General features: G+C 43.2%; 3 protein-coding genes across 4 annotated transcripts; 2 read left to right on the top strand and 1 right to left on the bottom strand.

Moving 5' to 3' along the window:
• Positions 1 to 18: 18 nt before the first annotated feature.
• On the top strand, positions 19 to 892 carry LOC105696803 (proteasome assembly chaperone 4). 2 transcript variants are annotated; one of them, XM_012419535.2, is made up of 2 exons: positions 19 to 100; positions 317 to 892. In XM_012419535.2, exon 2 carries the CDS (start codon positions 383 to 385, stop codon positions 782 to 784), a length of 402 nt encoding a protein of 133 aa, XP_012274958.1. In that variant the 5' UTR covers positions 19 to 100; positions 317 to 382; the 3' UTR covers positions 785 to 892. The 2 variants fall into 2 exon arrangements, with proteins under 2 accessions (XP_012274958.1, XP_012274957.1); XM_012419534.2 differs by having other exon boundaries at positions 97 to 238.
• Positions 893 to 1,134: 242 nt separating this feature from the next.
• Positions 1,135 to 10,144, top strand: LOC105696859 (midasin). The gene is made up of 16 exons (XM_023433057.1): positions 1,135 to 1,153; positions 1,377 to 1,587; positions 1,714 to 1,949; positions 2,016 to 2,258; positions 2,347 to 3,407; positions 3,541 to 4,961; positions 5,047 to 5,314; positions 5,401 to 6,420; positions 6,497 to 6,583; positions 6,664 to 7,045; positions 7,142 to 7,517; positions 7,674 to 7,991; positions 8,077 to 8,385; positions 8,463 to 8,687; positions 8,841 to 8,969; positions 10,124 to 10,144. The coding sequence occupies exons 2-16, from the start codon at positions 1,507 to 1,509 to the stop codon at positions 10,142 to 10,144; spliced, it is 6,177 nt and encodes a 2,058-aa protein (XP_023288825.1). The 5' UTR covers positions 1,135 to 1,153; positions 1,377 to 1,506.
• Positions 10,145 to 10,970: 826 nt separating this feature from the next.
• On the bottom strand, positions 10,971 to 14,079 carry LOC111674071. Its single transcript, XM_023433079.1, has 7 exons — positions 13,889 to 14,079; positions 13,184 to 13,436; positions 12,837 to 13,091; positions 12,559 to 12,663; positions 12,315 to 12,497; positions 11,662 to 11,967; positions 10,971 to 11,316 (listed from the first exon to the last, which is right to left on the bottom strand). The coding sequence occupies exons 1-7, from the start codon at positions 14,071 to 14,073 to the stop codon at positions 11,137 to 11,139; spliced, it is 1,467 nt and encodes a 488-aa protein (XP_023288847.1). The 5' UTR covers positions 14,074 to 14,079; the 3' UTR covers positions 10,971 to 11,136.
• Between the last annotated feature and the right edge of the window lie 522 nt (positions 14,080 to 14,601).

Here is a 14,601-nt window from a genome sequence, read left to right as displayed (position 1 = left end):
AGCTGACAAGTGCGCGAGCCGCTCGCATTCTCCGCCGAGGATAGAACGCGTCGCGCGACACAGCCCGTGAGCAATCTCTCAACTCATCTCTAATCCATACGTATGACAAATCACGATTTATTAAGATAACTAAAGAACCTAATTTTCTTCTAATAATGATGTATTCTTTCTTTCGTATGCCATGGAAGTGAGGAAAAACATGTGAAATATTTTTCAATGTTTCTATTTCATTCCAATGGTAGAATAATTATTTTATTCTATATTGCTTGTGGAACGTTCTATTCATACTGACAGATGAGTTTTGATCTGATTGCAGCTCTTGAATCATTTTGTGGACTTCAGTAAATACTATAATTATTGGAGGTTACTTTTAAGAGAGGCGATGACTGGCAAAGAGGAGGAAGCGACTGAAAAACTATTGCCCTGCAGCTTTCAGTTTCATGATTTTGTCCTCCCAGTTGGAGACCTTCAAATCTCGTGTCAAATTATCAAAATGGAAGATAGTTTTTATTTATGGGTTGGCGATTTCAATGAACGAGCTATGAATGACCTGTCGCTAGCTATTATGACGAAGTACGAGGTACAGCCTGTTTCTACGAGACTCATGGGGTCCGTTGCAGATGCTACTTCAACTAATATGGCCCAAAGGTTGGCTAAGAAATATGGAAAACCTGTCTACGTTAGTTTTAATGTGACAACGAACAATTTACTGCTCCCGGGCATTGAAAAGGCGATTCAGGAGCACTTTAAGAATCACCCTGATGTACTGTGCTTCTCGGGATGATTATATTAATAGAACTGGGACATTTTATATGCATAATTGTTACATTTTGATACAATAAAACATGTACTTTTGTATAAGAATATTAATATTAAATGGACCGTAACATGCGACTCATTAAAAATTTTGTCTGAATTCTTCTTGAACTTGGTAATTTCTGATAAAATCATTTAATTTCATTCAATAATTAATAGTTATTAGTTTTCAAATTGGCGGTTTCAAATGATATGCCAAACCGGCATGAGATAAGCAACAACCAATGAACAAAGCGAATTTTCTGCCTTTCCGTTACTGTGGCAAATTCCGTTACTTTATTGGTTACAGCTCCGATCTTAAGCCCCGCGCACGCGCGTCTCGTATGCCGGTTGAAAGGTACGCTTGAAATTTCTGCACATTTTTTCTTAATTTTCGAACCAAGTTAAATGGTTGGATTGAGTATTTTGAAATTTTAATTGCCGGAAAGTAATAGGGTCCGTGTGTAACAGGTGAAAATATATTTTTGCACACGGGAGCAGTGTTTTTGTCGAGAGGGTGGGGGTAACGATTTACAACACGTGCTCGGAACGGCTTCTAACCTCACTTTTGTCATCACCAGGCCGCACCGCGACAAGTGAAATTACGATAAGACCCAGTAGCAACAAGTCGCAAGACAAAGTGGACGATCATTCAACAAGTTCTGGCAAAGTGAAGAGGATCAATGTAAAAGTGCTGTAAACTCTGTAAAAATGTTGATTCAAAATTTACAAGTCTTTTGCAATAGAAACAAGAAATACAAAACCAGGTTCCAACCGTTCCTGGCATTGAAGGTAAAGATAGTGAAATACGTTATAAATGTGAATGATATTAACACAGTTTGGAATCCTCTATTAAAGGGTTTATGTAAGGAATAAAATGAATGATGAGAGATTTCAATTTAATTTTGCCTTTCGTAGGAGTTCAGTAAACGTGATTGCGATGAGGTTCGGGAATTATTATGTGAAATGTTAATGGATCCAAGGTGTGCGATAGATGTAGCATTATGCTTTCCGCAGTTGTTACTAACTCTTCTGACATTAGCGATAAATGGTGAGGGTTCAAAGAATGAAACCGTTGCCAGTTCGGATCTTGCGCATAGATTGAATTGTGTTATCCTGGGAAAAATAATATCCGTTCATCCAGATGTTTTGGGGTAAGTTCCATAGATTTTATATGTAATTGCAGAGCGTGTTCATCATTTAAATCAATGTGATCTTAGATTCACTCTCCGTTACTTCGAAGTAAATCCTGCACCGTTTGAACCAATGGCAGATGATTCTAATATACTTCCTAAAAGACGGAAAACAAGCAACATGACTTTTGCTGTAACTCAAGTGTCCGACTATGATATAGTGGTTGCTTGTCGTAATATCTTACTTGCAGCTACTAATCATTTTAAATACAAGTGGAACTGGTCCAACTTTTACGAATATTTAAAGAACAAAGATGATGAGATCAAGTGGTAAGTTATAAATTATTCCACTAAAATATTAAAGTTTGTATGCTGTGTATTAAATTTTTAAATTATGTTTCTTTTTTCCATTGAATAGGATAGCACTGCAGTGTGTGGGAATTGTCTTGGGTATGTCTGAATCTTTGTGGATCAAGACAGCAGAGCCTTTGATTAAAAATTTGAATGATTTCTCAATCAAGGATAAACAAAGTCGAGTTAATACACTGCTACCAGTTCTTGAAGACATGTCTGATAAAGAACCCGACACAATTCATATTCCATCATCTGTTGTAAGAATAGCTGGCGTTTCGCTACCAGTTTTAAATGGTGGTTCACAAAGGCGTCAGGATTTGATTCCAGTTCCGTCAATGGAAGAGAATCTAAGAGGTTTAGCATTAGCCGTTGCATCCAGAAAATGTGTCTGTTTGCGTGGCGCAGTAGGATGTGGAAAGACTGCGTTAATTGAATATCTGGCAGTGGCCACTGGTCGTGACAGTTCTAACTTTGTGAAAGTTCAACTGGGAGACCAAACCGACTCAAAGATGTTGTTGGGAACGTACAGGTGTACAGACATTCCAGGAGAATTTGTATGGCAGCCTGGTGTACTAACTCAGGCTGTAATGACAGGACAATGGCTACTTTTGGAAGATATTGACAGTGCAGCATTGGACGTAGCAAGTGTCCTAAGCAACTTGATGGAGACTGAAACTCTTTCTGTTCCTGGATATAGAGATACGATATACGTTAAAAGTGGATTTCAGTTATTTATGACTCAACGATTAATTTCATCCGTCACTGGATTTCAGAGGCAAGCAACGGTAGCCACAAATTTGCTAGAGAAGCATTGGTTTTGTGTTAATATGGAGCCATTGACGAGGGAAGAATTAATATCCATAGTTCAGACTCTGTTCCCAGTTTTTCATACGGTGGCATCCAGAATGGTGGATGTCTTTTTGTTATTTTCTATTGGATATCATAATACCGAAGTCTGTGAGAATGAAAACTTGACCATGTGCACAGGCAGACTTACTTCAACAAGAGATTTGATCAAATGGTGCAGCAGATCTGCCACAGATTTTGTGGTATCTTCTCCAGATTCTGGATTAAAGTTACTGCAAGATGCTATTGATATATTTTGCTGTTCGGTGTCAGATCAAGGTATGCTATATTTGACATAGTTATTCAATGTAGGACAATTTTTTTTAATGTACAAAAAAATTAAGAATCTAAGTTGGCACTTAAAAATATGATTAGGGGAATATTAATCGAGATGTTTGTTATCTCCGCACAGTTCAAAGACTGAATCTAGCAATAGCGATTAGCAATAAGCTGGGAATAGTGAAGATGAAAGCAGAGTATTTTTGCAATTTTCATAAACCTTCGGTGAATCTTCTCCCGACAACTTTCATAGCTGGTAGAGCAAAACTCTCTCGTAAGAAATCATTTCGTGCCCAGCTGGATACCGTAAAAATGAGTTATTCATTCACAAGACCATCTGCTTGCATTCTTGAACGCATTACTAGTTGCGTAGCTCAGAAAGAGCCTGTACTATTAGTTGGTGAAACTGGAACTGGGAAGACCAGCTGTATACAGTATTTGGCTCGAAGCACAGGACACAAATTGATTGTAATAAATATGAACCAGCAAAGCGAAAGTGCTGATCTTCTAGGAGGATATAAACCAGTCGATTTTAAATTTTTAATAACTCCTATAAGAGAAGAATTCGAGATTCTGTTTCGATCATACTTCGCAATTGAGCCCAATCAAAAATTCCTTGAACACATTGCTACGTGCTATAAGCTGGGCAAATGGAAAACTTTAGTCAAATTAATGATCCACAGCACATTGGCTGCAGTAAAACGACTGAATCGAGAGAAACGAAGCACAAAGAATATTTCGGAAATGTTGAAGAAATGGCAAAAGTTGTCTTTGAAATTAGAGAAGCTATCGTTACAGACAAAAAGCCAATATTCATTAGCTTTTGCATTTATAGAGGGAAGCTTAATAAGAGCTCTTCGCGAAGGGTATTGGGTTCTCTTGGATGAGATTAATCTGGCTAATGCAGAAACTCTGGAATGTTTATCTGGACTCTTGGAAGGTTCATCTGGATCGCTGTCACTATTGGAGAGAGGGGACAAAGAATTAATTAAAAGACATCCAGATTTCACAGTCTTCGCTTGTATGAACCCAGCAACCGATGTTGGAAAAAAGGAGTTGCCCGTTGGTCTTCGTAATAGATTTACTGAATTCTATGTCGATGAGTTAACGGAGGAGGTAGACTTACAATTACTTGTCGGATCGTATCTCAGTGAGATGAATCTACCAACATCTAAACAGGAAGCCTTGGTTAAATTTTATTTGAATGTACGGAGAGAAGCAGTTATTTCTCTCTTTGATGGAACCGGTCATAAGCCACATTATAGTTTGAGAACTTTGTGCAGAGCTTTGGGTATCGCTGCTACTAATCCTTGCGGAGCTGTTTTAAGATCCTTGTACGAAGCATTTTGTTTGAGTTTCTTGACGCAGTTAGATCATAATTCGTATCCCATTGTGGATACAATGATTATTCGTGCTATTTTAGACAATAAGACTGCTAAAGCGGTTTTGAGATCTCCGATACCAAAACCAACCCATGAACCGGATGAGGAATACATTAATTTTGAAGGTTATTGGGTTGTACGAGGTAGTGTTGAACCTGAAATACCAGATAATGTGAGTATTAATTTAATTCCTTATTTGTAAACTTGTTAAATGTTAAATTTACGGACTAAAAAAAAATATAAATAATACTTGGCAGTATATATTGACTGAGTCCGTTAGACGAAACTTGAAAGACCTCGTACGAGTGGTATCGATAGGAAAAATGCCAGTCTTATTGCAAGGTGACACTTCCGTGGGAAAGACTAGTTTGATTACATATTTGGCTAAAGCATCTGGTCATGTATGCGTACGAATAAACAATCACGAACATACAGATTTACAAGAATATGTCGGAAATTATGTAGCTGACGAGACAGGCAAACTAGTTTTCAAAGAGGGGATTCTGGTCGAAGCCATGAGGAAAGGTATTTGTTCATAACTAAAGTTAATCTTTTTTTAGCTGATCAGATTTAATCTCTCGGAGTGATATTCTTTTTTCATTTCCTTGCAGGACATTGGATAATTTTGGATGAACTGAATCTGGCTCCTAGTGACGTCCTGGAGGCACTGAACAGAGTACTTGACGATAACAGGGAATTATTTATTCCTGAAACACAGCAGGTCATCAAAGCCCACGGTAACTTTATGTTATTCGCAACTCAGAATCCTCCTGGATTATATGGTGGCCGGAAGGTCCTGTCCAGAGCTTTTCGGAACAGATTTGTCGAGCTCCACTTCGACGAAATCCCGGCGAACGAATTAGAAATTATTTTACATCAACGCTGTCGTATGCCTATTTCATATTGCAAGCAGATTATCGGTGTGATGACAGATCTTCAGATTAGACGTAAAAATACAGCAGCATTTGCTGGAAAGCAAGGATTTATAACACTTCGAGATCTCTTCCGATGGGGTGAAAGGTACAGGCTGGCTCCTGACGTTGGTGAACGTCTCTACGATTGGAGTCAACACTTGGCAGACGAAGGCTACTTGGTTCTTGCTGCCAAAGTGCGAAAAGCAGAAGAAGCTAATGAAATCAGACAAGTGATTAAAAAGCATCTCAAACGAGACGTAGATCCCAATACTTTATTCACTTTGAATGAGAAAACATCGTCCGTAACGAGGAGCATCCTGGAACAAATCTCACAAGGAGAAATTTCGTCTTTCAGTCATATTGTTTGGACTTATCATATGCGAAGAATGGCGGTCTTAGTTTGGAAGTCTTACCAATTCAAGGAGCCTGTTTTACTGGTCGGTGAAACTGGTGGTGGGAAAACAACGATCTGTCAATTGATTGCTGAGATGAGTCGTCGAAAGCTTTACGCAGTAAATTGCCATATGCACACAGAGTCTTCTGATTTTCTTGGCAATTTGAGACCGATAAGAGATCACTCGGATACTGACAGTCAAAAGTTGTTCGAATGGGTCGATGGTCCATTGATAAGCGCTATGCAGAATGGGGACTTGTTTCTGGCAGACGAAATATCGTTAGCAGACGATAGTGTTCTGGAGAGATTAAATTCCTTACTAGGTGCGAACCATTATAATGCTTTATTTATTCTTATTAAATATATAGTTATGTTGTAATTATTACGATTTTCTCACAGAACCTGAACGCAGTCTTCTGTTGACCGAAAAGGGAGTCGATGAAAATAATGGCCAAATTGTTGCGGAGGAAAAGTTTCTTTTCATCGGTACGTTTAATAATAAATTTCATTCTAGAGATGTACCGATCGATTTGTATAGGTGTTTATTAAATTACTTCTTGATACAGGAACCATGAACCCAGGAGGTGATTACGGAAAGAAAGAGTTATCACCAGCACTTAGAAACCGTTTCACTGAGATCTGGTGCGAAGGCTGTATCGAACGAGATGATCTACGAGCCATAATTGAACATAACCTCTGTGCAAATTTAAAAGTTGTAAAAGAATCAGTAGCTGCTAACATGTTAGGTTTTCTTGATTGGCTAACACGCTCTGAAACTGGAAGCAAATTTACCATCAGCGTGAGAGACGTTTTAACTTGGGTGAATTTTATGAATGCTTGCGTTAGTAAGGATAACGCTTGTCCTTTGAGTCTGACCGATGCCTATTTACATGGAGCTTGTCTCACGTACATTGACAGCATAGGATCTGGAGCGACAAGTGCAATAAGGTATGTCTAATTTCATTTAACAATTTGTTTAATCTTGACAATATCGTTTGAAATCCTCCTCACTATGATTATTTATTTCCTGGCATTTTTTTACAGTCCGGCTAAATTAATAACCTTTAAAGAGAATGCCATAAAATTCTTGGAATCCCAAAATGAGACTCTGTCAGAGTCGGAAGATACTTTGCAACGAAGCATGGATATCGATGTATCCTTGGCAAGATCTATGGACGAGTTATTCGGCTTTGCACCATTTTATATTCCAAAAGAGCCCACTGCTATCCAAAGTGCTCCTGCTTTTACTTTTACCGCTCCTACAACAAGATTAAATACTTTGAAGCTTCTACGAGGCTTGCAATTAAAGAAACCAATACTCTTGGAAGGAAGTCCAGGAGTGGGAAAAACGAGCTTGGTTGCAGCATTGGCCAAAGCTTCGGGGAACGTGGTCTGCAGAATTAATTTAAGCGATCAGACGGTTAGTTTCAAAGATATTTTTAAATGTCAAGACGTTTCGACTCGTCTGAATGATCTTGAATTTAATCCGAGCGGAGTTCCGGCTCCATTCTTACGTTTTCCTTTCTACAATAGTCTTTGTTATTATTTAATTATTTAATGATTTAATTTCCCACAGGATGCTTCGGATCTTTTCGGAGCTGACCTTCCTCTAGAAGGTGGTAAAGGTGGTGAATTCGCCTGGAAGGATGGTCCTTTTTTGCGAGCCCTGAGAGCTGGTCAATGGATATTGCTTGACGAATTAAATCTCGCTTCGCAATCGGTTTTGGAGGGTCTAAACGCGTGTCTGGATCATCGAGGAGAGGTCTACATTCCAGAACTAAATAGGACCTTTTCGATTGAGCCTGGAACAAAATTATTTGCTTGTCAGAACCCCTTAAGGCAAGGTGGAGACAGAAGAGGGTTGCCAAGGTCGTTCCTGAACCGATTCACCCAGGTAAGTAGCCTCGTGGAAGTAGAATATCCATTTTCATTTTATTTTATTGGATAGTGTTTCATTCCCCTCATTTTTTTTTCTTCAGGTGTTCATCGATGCCCTGACGGACATCGATTTGAAGTTCATTGCAACCTCGCAGTTTCTGGATTTACCGGTGGATCTGATTTCCAACATGGTGGAGTTTAACTCGAAACTTTCGTCAGAAGCTGGCGTCACTTGGGCTTATCATGGTTCTCCATGGGAAATGAATTTACGCGACATTACACGATGGTGCGAGATAACAGTTAATTCATCTCGGAGGAGATCTAACCAGACCGAAGCATCATACAATCCTGGGGATTCGGTTGAGCTGATTTACGTAGACAGAATGAGAACTGCCGAGGATAAGCAGAAAGTTAGTCGAGGAATCGCCTGTCATTCTTACTATCGTTTTTATATTCATTGTATTGGTATTATTTAACATTTTCGTAGGTCCGAGAGTTGTACTCGGAGATGTTCCCTGCTGGGAAATATCCTCTTCCTCGGAGCCAACCTGTCATATATATTACCAAAGAAAATCTTCATCTTGGAGATGTGACCGTGGCTCGAACAAGTTCTTCCTGCATCGGAGACCATAATTTGTTACTGCTCAGAGATCAGATGGCTACGCTAAGGAGTCTTGCAAAATGTGTGGAGATGAACTGGATGGCTATAGTGGTCAGTGTGTCATTGTTTCTTCTTGCTCTGTAAATTTAGACGAGAAAAAAAAAGAAATCTAATTTATGAACCGATACTCTATTGGACCACTTCATTTGGGGGATTTTTTATTTACATGTTATTCAATGTTAAAGAAATGTATCGCGTTTACAGGTCGGTGGGTCAGGATGCGGTAAGAGCAGCGTCGTCCGCACTTTGGCAGAATTGGCTGGACGAGATCTGAAGTCAATAGTTGTCAATTCAGCGATGGACACGACGGAGATCTTGGGCGGCTTCGAACAGGTAAGTGGAAGCACGTTACCACTTCTTAAGCAGATTTCCACACCGAGAAAAGGAAATTCATTCAGCCAAAGAAATAGTTTCTCTCGGTATGGGGAGAAGTGAGACACGTTTACACGTCTCACGCGTGTCTCTCCTAAATGTGCACACTTTTCCGTCACGTGTTACTTTAAAATCTCTCTTCGGGCCATTGTGTCCCCACGGAAGGCGGACCTTCGCCCCCCCCCCAAAAAAAAAACGAGCACTTTGTACAGCTCGTTCTTAGGAAGAGGCCTTTTGTTTTCGGCACTATTGTTTGAACCCAAGGCTTATACACGCGTATTGTGCGATTATATTGGCGTGCACGTATGTACAAAGGGATGCAAGGACCCTAGCAGAGTGAGTGCTTTCCTAATGGGCTCATTAAGCGAGGGTTTACGAGATAAGTTCTCGGGGAAGAGAAGTCATTTCCTTAAATTTCGTTCTTACCGTCTTAATATCGCCGCATCGTAAAACGTTTCTCTCTCTTTCTTTTTTGTTTTGTTTTTTAATCGCCAAACGAAGACACCGCCTAACAAGGTAGCATGAAAGTGACAAGGGAAATTAATCCTCGGTGTGATAATATTTTATTTGATAGGTACCAGGCTGTGAAACAATTTCCACCACTTTGTGTATATACAGTTCATACAACGGCCACATACAATTAGTCACGATACACCGTTTACGCGATGGTGGTTCTCTCTATATTGAAAATTATAATCGAGTAGTGTTTCTTTCTTCCCCCCTTAAGTATAGTTGATCATCCCCATTACCGTAGTCACCCTTAAAAGCTAATTTCCTCACACCGCTAAAATGATATAGTCCCATTTTAATTATCTGCTTCTTTTATTCGCTTTATTAGCTTTCGATAGTTTTAGGCACAGTTTATTTATATGCTCTTACTTCCCCTCGCTATTAATAACGCTCGTCCTGAGCTAGATATCGAGTTCTTCTTCTTTTTTTTATTAATTGGCACAGGTTGAGTCTCCGTTTCCCTACTACGCGTTAAAAAAGTTTCTCAACGACGAAAATTGACTTTCCAACTGGGATGGCTGATTTTTCTTCTTGTCGTTATTTCCTCCCTTTTTTTTTTGGTTCGTTAGACCATTTAGAAATTCGTTTTATTTGGACATTTTTAGATGTTTCATTGCACCGCGTGAGTTTCGAAATTGCGCAGGGGGAGGTCGGATTTTCCTTTCCTCCTAGGAAAGGCGCATTCACGAAGGGCTCGAATTAATTGATACAATGTAATGTGTACCTTCAATATTCCGTTAATAATTAATATACGATTTTAATGATTAATATTCGATATCTCTGACGGCCCTGCGCTTCGACGAAGCTCACGCGAAAGTGCCTTCCTTAGAGGATCGCGATCGCGATCGTTTTTCGCGTACATATAGATTGTATATAAATGGCGCTAGCCGTTAAGAAATATAAGTACACCTCTAGCTCTGTTCGGACCATAAGGAACTATATATATTGTGTAATTGTTATACCTCGCAATCCTTCGGGACAGTCCGTAGACGGTCACGGGGTAACCGAGGGACTGTCGGGAAGGGCGCTACCACGCTAAAAGGGGGAGTCGGGGATTAGATTTGACTCGATTTATATCGTAATCGAGGGAGATAGCTCGCCCTGACGGTATCTGCGTACTCTCTCGGTGAAATTACGCGGAACTATTATCCTGGACGCGGTTTCGATCGCTTATAACAGGTACAAGTAACGTCGCCGCGCACATCGCGACGCACTGGACGACCTTAAATACTGTTTCGGACCTTTCTGATATTTTTCTTTCTTTCTTTCTTTTTTTTTTCCCCCTCCTTTTTGGAAGTGTAATCGCAAGACGGCGTTTCGAATTTCTCTTTTTTTCTTTTTCTTTTTTTTTCTCACGTTTTCGGTCGATCGAGGTGATGCGTGAATGCGACGTCTGAGGACTTGATATCGCTTATCAAATTTTTTTTTTCTCCGAGCTGGGTGCATCGAATCCTTCGACATTCTACCAGGCGAACGCGGATGCCTTGAGGAAGGTCTTGGCATACGTGAAAGTTCCATTTCAAAGAGGGAAATTAATAAATTGCTTGTAATAGGAAATGTAAAAATGAGGTTTCACGAGTGTCGGGACCTTCCTCGGGGAATCAATATTCTGGGGGATTTATTCGCTGGGTAGATCGCTGCTCGTCGGGCTGATCGGGGATTGCAGGTCGCTCAAGTCCGGAGGAGGTGGCAAGAGAAGACTCGGCCTCCTGGACAGCTCCTCCTCGTAGAGGCTCGTCGCGCTCTTCGTCCTCTGCACCAGACTCCAAGGATCGGGCGGTAGAGGCATCGCGTTGTCCTGTAAGGGAAACCCAGGTCGTTACCAGCCCTTGTACCCTGGTGGGCGCGAATGCCTTCCTTGAGGATGTTCCTTTCCCAGGGTACGACGAGAAGAGAGGAATGAGATCACGCTTCGTTCCCGTAGTTTCGTAAAGATCCCCCCATTGACAGAATCGTTTGGACATTTCGACGCTCCGAAGATATCTTCCATATGGGAGTCGCGATTCCCGTAGATGCTGTTCAAAGAGCGGATCGCTGGTAGGTACAGGCACTTGGATAAAAATCGAACGGCATCGATACCCGTAAAAGGGGTCTGGCTTCTCGGGGAAAGAGCTCATCTCGCGATAGAAGTGGCCTCGGTTACCGTCAACAAGTGCTTCGCCGTCGGCGGAAGTGGTGGTTTCAGAAGCGCCACGTCGTTCAGATCGCAGCTCGTAACACTCGTCGGTAACGGGGGATCCGGAGGCGAGGGCAACCCCATGGGGGCCTCGTAACCTGGGGGTTGAATGCTCTGGACGGGACTGTTCGGAGACGAGCCCAAGATCCATCTGGCGATGCTCTCGCAGCATCCGCAGCACACGTCCGACATGCCCTGCCGCAATCCTCGGTGGAGGGTCAGGAAGAGCGCCGGGTTCACGAAGGCGTGGACGTAGGCGATGTGGAGGGTCACCTGGAATGATAGTTCTCGGTCGTCTCGATTGTCCTCACCCTTTGGAGGGACACTAGGAATTCCTCTATCTTCCCGATCGATTCGCTAGGGTAGAGATGCGCCTCGGCTCACCCCTTAAGGGGTTACGCCACCTTGACCCACCCAAAGATTACGGTTTTTCAAGAATTTTTTAATTTTTTTTTAAGAATCAAATCTTCCTCAATTTTTCGCAATTTTCCTAGTTTCTCAAGCCCCGCTCCTTGGAGGCGCGGAATCCGCCAGGGTACCGACAGTTCTTCTTCCGGGAGATTTCATGAGTTCTTTTCTTTGTGAGCTTGGGGAAATCAGCTGATTTTTCGGGATGTCACCTCGTATCCTGCGTTGTTCCCCATCACCGGATGATAGACCAGGGTGACGAAGAACAAAGGGCCCCAGAAGATGACGTAGGCCGCGGTGATCACCAGGAACATCTTAACTCGCTGCACGCCCTCGCGCTCCACTCTCCTCAGGTAGTTCCTCATCTTACGGTGCTCTTCCAGGGCTCCTCCTCTCTGAATTAACGAGTAACCGTATTATCGGTCATGGGTACGAGTTAAATTAACCGCGGTTTACCTTGGGGGTGCCCCCGTTCCTCGTTGCACCCTCGACTAGTCCGTTGGACCGTCCATGACCTCCCGTAACGTTGACCAGGGTCGTGACCAGACCGGCGACGCGGACCTGAAACGAAATGCAATCAACTTTGTACGATGAATCGAAAGGAGCGAATCGAACAATTTTGGTTAATAAACAACGAGAAACAAACAATTTTGGGCAATTAACCATAATTAGCGAAACAAAGGATTTCCTTTGAGGACTGCATTTTTCTTTTTCTTTCCTCCAAGTGTACGTACAGCCTCGACGTTGGCCTTGGTCAGGTCCCTGTGCAGCTTCCTCAGGTGGAACAGGGTGAGAGCCACGCAGATGACGTTGATGACTATCCAGAGGACGTTTAGGATATAGTGCCTGAAGGGACCGTGGACCAGGGGACAGCTTGGGGCGTTATGGTCCACCTTGGTGTTGGCTGCCAGGGCGCCGCTCAGGAACGTTGGACCGAGGTTGATGGTGATGCTGGCGAACCAGATCATGAAGGTGCCGAAGAAGACGCACTGGAAGTCGAGACCAGGTCGTGGGATGCTCGTAGAAGAAAAGCCACCTCGTATTTGGATAAATGAGGACGAAGGAGGGAGCCAATTCCCACCTGAGGAGAGTCCATCAGCAAAGGGGCGATCATGTCGGCCTCCTCGTCGCTCTCGGGAAAGACGGGACTGTCGTTCAGGACCGTCGTCAGCATGTTCACCGTGGACACCGTAACGAGCAGGAGGAAGGCCGTCTCCACGAGGGAACACTTGTTCACTGCCTGGCAATTCAGGATGCTGGACCCCAGAGGAAGCAGGATCGCTGCTCTCGCGCAGTCGACCAACGCCTGGTGGAACAGCAGCCCCTGGGACCACCTTGAAGAAAGAGGATCACATCTCGCGAACAATGCGTAACGACGTCCACGGATAAATGCAGATTAACGCCTCGAGGGCTTGCGATATCCGCGGAATCTCGATATCCTTGGGAATTTTCTGTAGGGACGAGTCCTGCGAGGGGGCGACTCCTCGGCGAGGGTGTCCTGGCATGTGTTCGGTCGCTCGTAAAGCGTTTAGTCTCGCGATGGAGAGGAATTTGTTGTCGATGGCAGCTTCCAGGGTGGGTTTTAGGGCCCGGGTAAACGTAAAAGCGATCCCCTCGGGATGGACCCGTTTGCCGCTGACGGCGTAAAATCTGATCGAGGATCCTCGCCGTCCGTTTTCCTCGACGCGAATCTGAGCCCCGAGGGGTGGGCTAGGGTTTTTTATCTTTACTCGTGATACCATTGTGGAAGGTGGAGGTTGACCTCTATCTAGAGACGGAGACGTACCTTCGGAGTTGTCGCTTAGCCAGGATCAGGCCCATTAGCAGCATGTTAGCTCCCATCCCCAGGGCGCCCAGGCTGAAGATCACCGTCGCTTCTGCGGCTCCTCCTGGGTGGCATTGGAACTTCGTCGTGTTAGATGTCAGGTTCCCGGATGCACCGATCCCGAAACGCAGGTTCGCCCCGATCATTGCCACCGCCGAGCCTGGAAGAGGAGTTGTGTTTTTTATCCTCGGGTCTGCGAGTCTTCGAGACGAGGAAGAGTAGACCACGAGGAGCGGGGAATTTTATTTTAGGCGGGTTTATAGAGATATGGGTTTCCGCAGCGTCTCCGCATCGCGGGTCTCTCCGTTTTCCCGGACTTCAAAGGAACGGGTTAGCCCGCGAAGTCCTGGGAAGGAACGCCTCCTCTTGGGCGAACGAATCCTTCCGAGATATTCCTCCACGGTGGGTCCTCAAGGAAGGGCGACCAGCAAATTCGGTATCGCAGTCTTGCACTCGGAATAATAAATCGGCAAGGAAGGATTTTGTCAATTCAAGGAACAATTGCGCTGGCCGACGTCGATTTGCAATAATTGAAAAAGCCACCTTCGAGGAAGATCCTCCTCGGTGGTCGGATGCTAAGTCTTCTAGGGAGGCTCCTTTGGAGGAATCTGTAATTACAAATTTATTTGACGACCGGGAGGAGTTCCCCTCTATTTATTTATCCCGCTTCTTCG

This window comes from Orussus abietinus, unplaced genomic scaffold (genome assembly GCF_000612105.2).
Source record: "Orussus abietinus isolate OABI.00-Male unplaced genomic scaffold, Oabi_2.0 scaffold16, whole genome shotgun sequence".
Lineage (NCBI taxonomy): Eukaryota > Metazoa > Arthropoda > Insecta > Hymenoptera > Orussidae > Orussus > Orussus abietinus.
The sequence above is the reverse complement of the archived record's forward strand: the minus strand, read 5'-3'. Positions and strand labels throughout refer to the sequence as shown.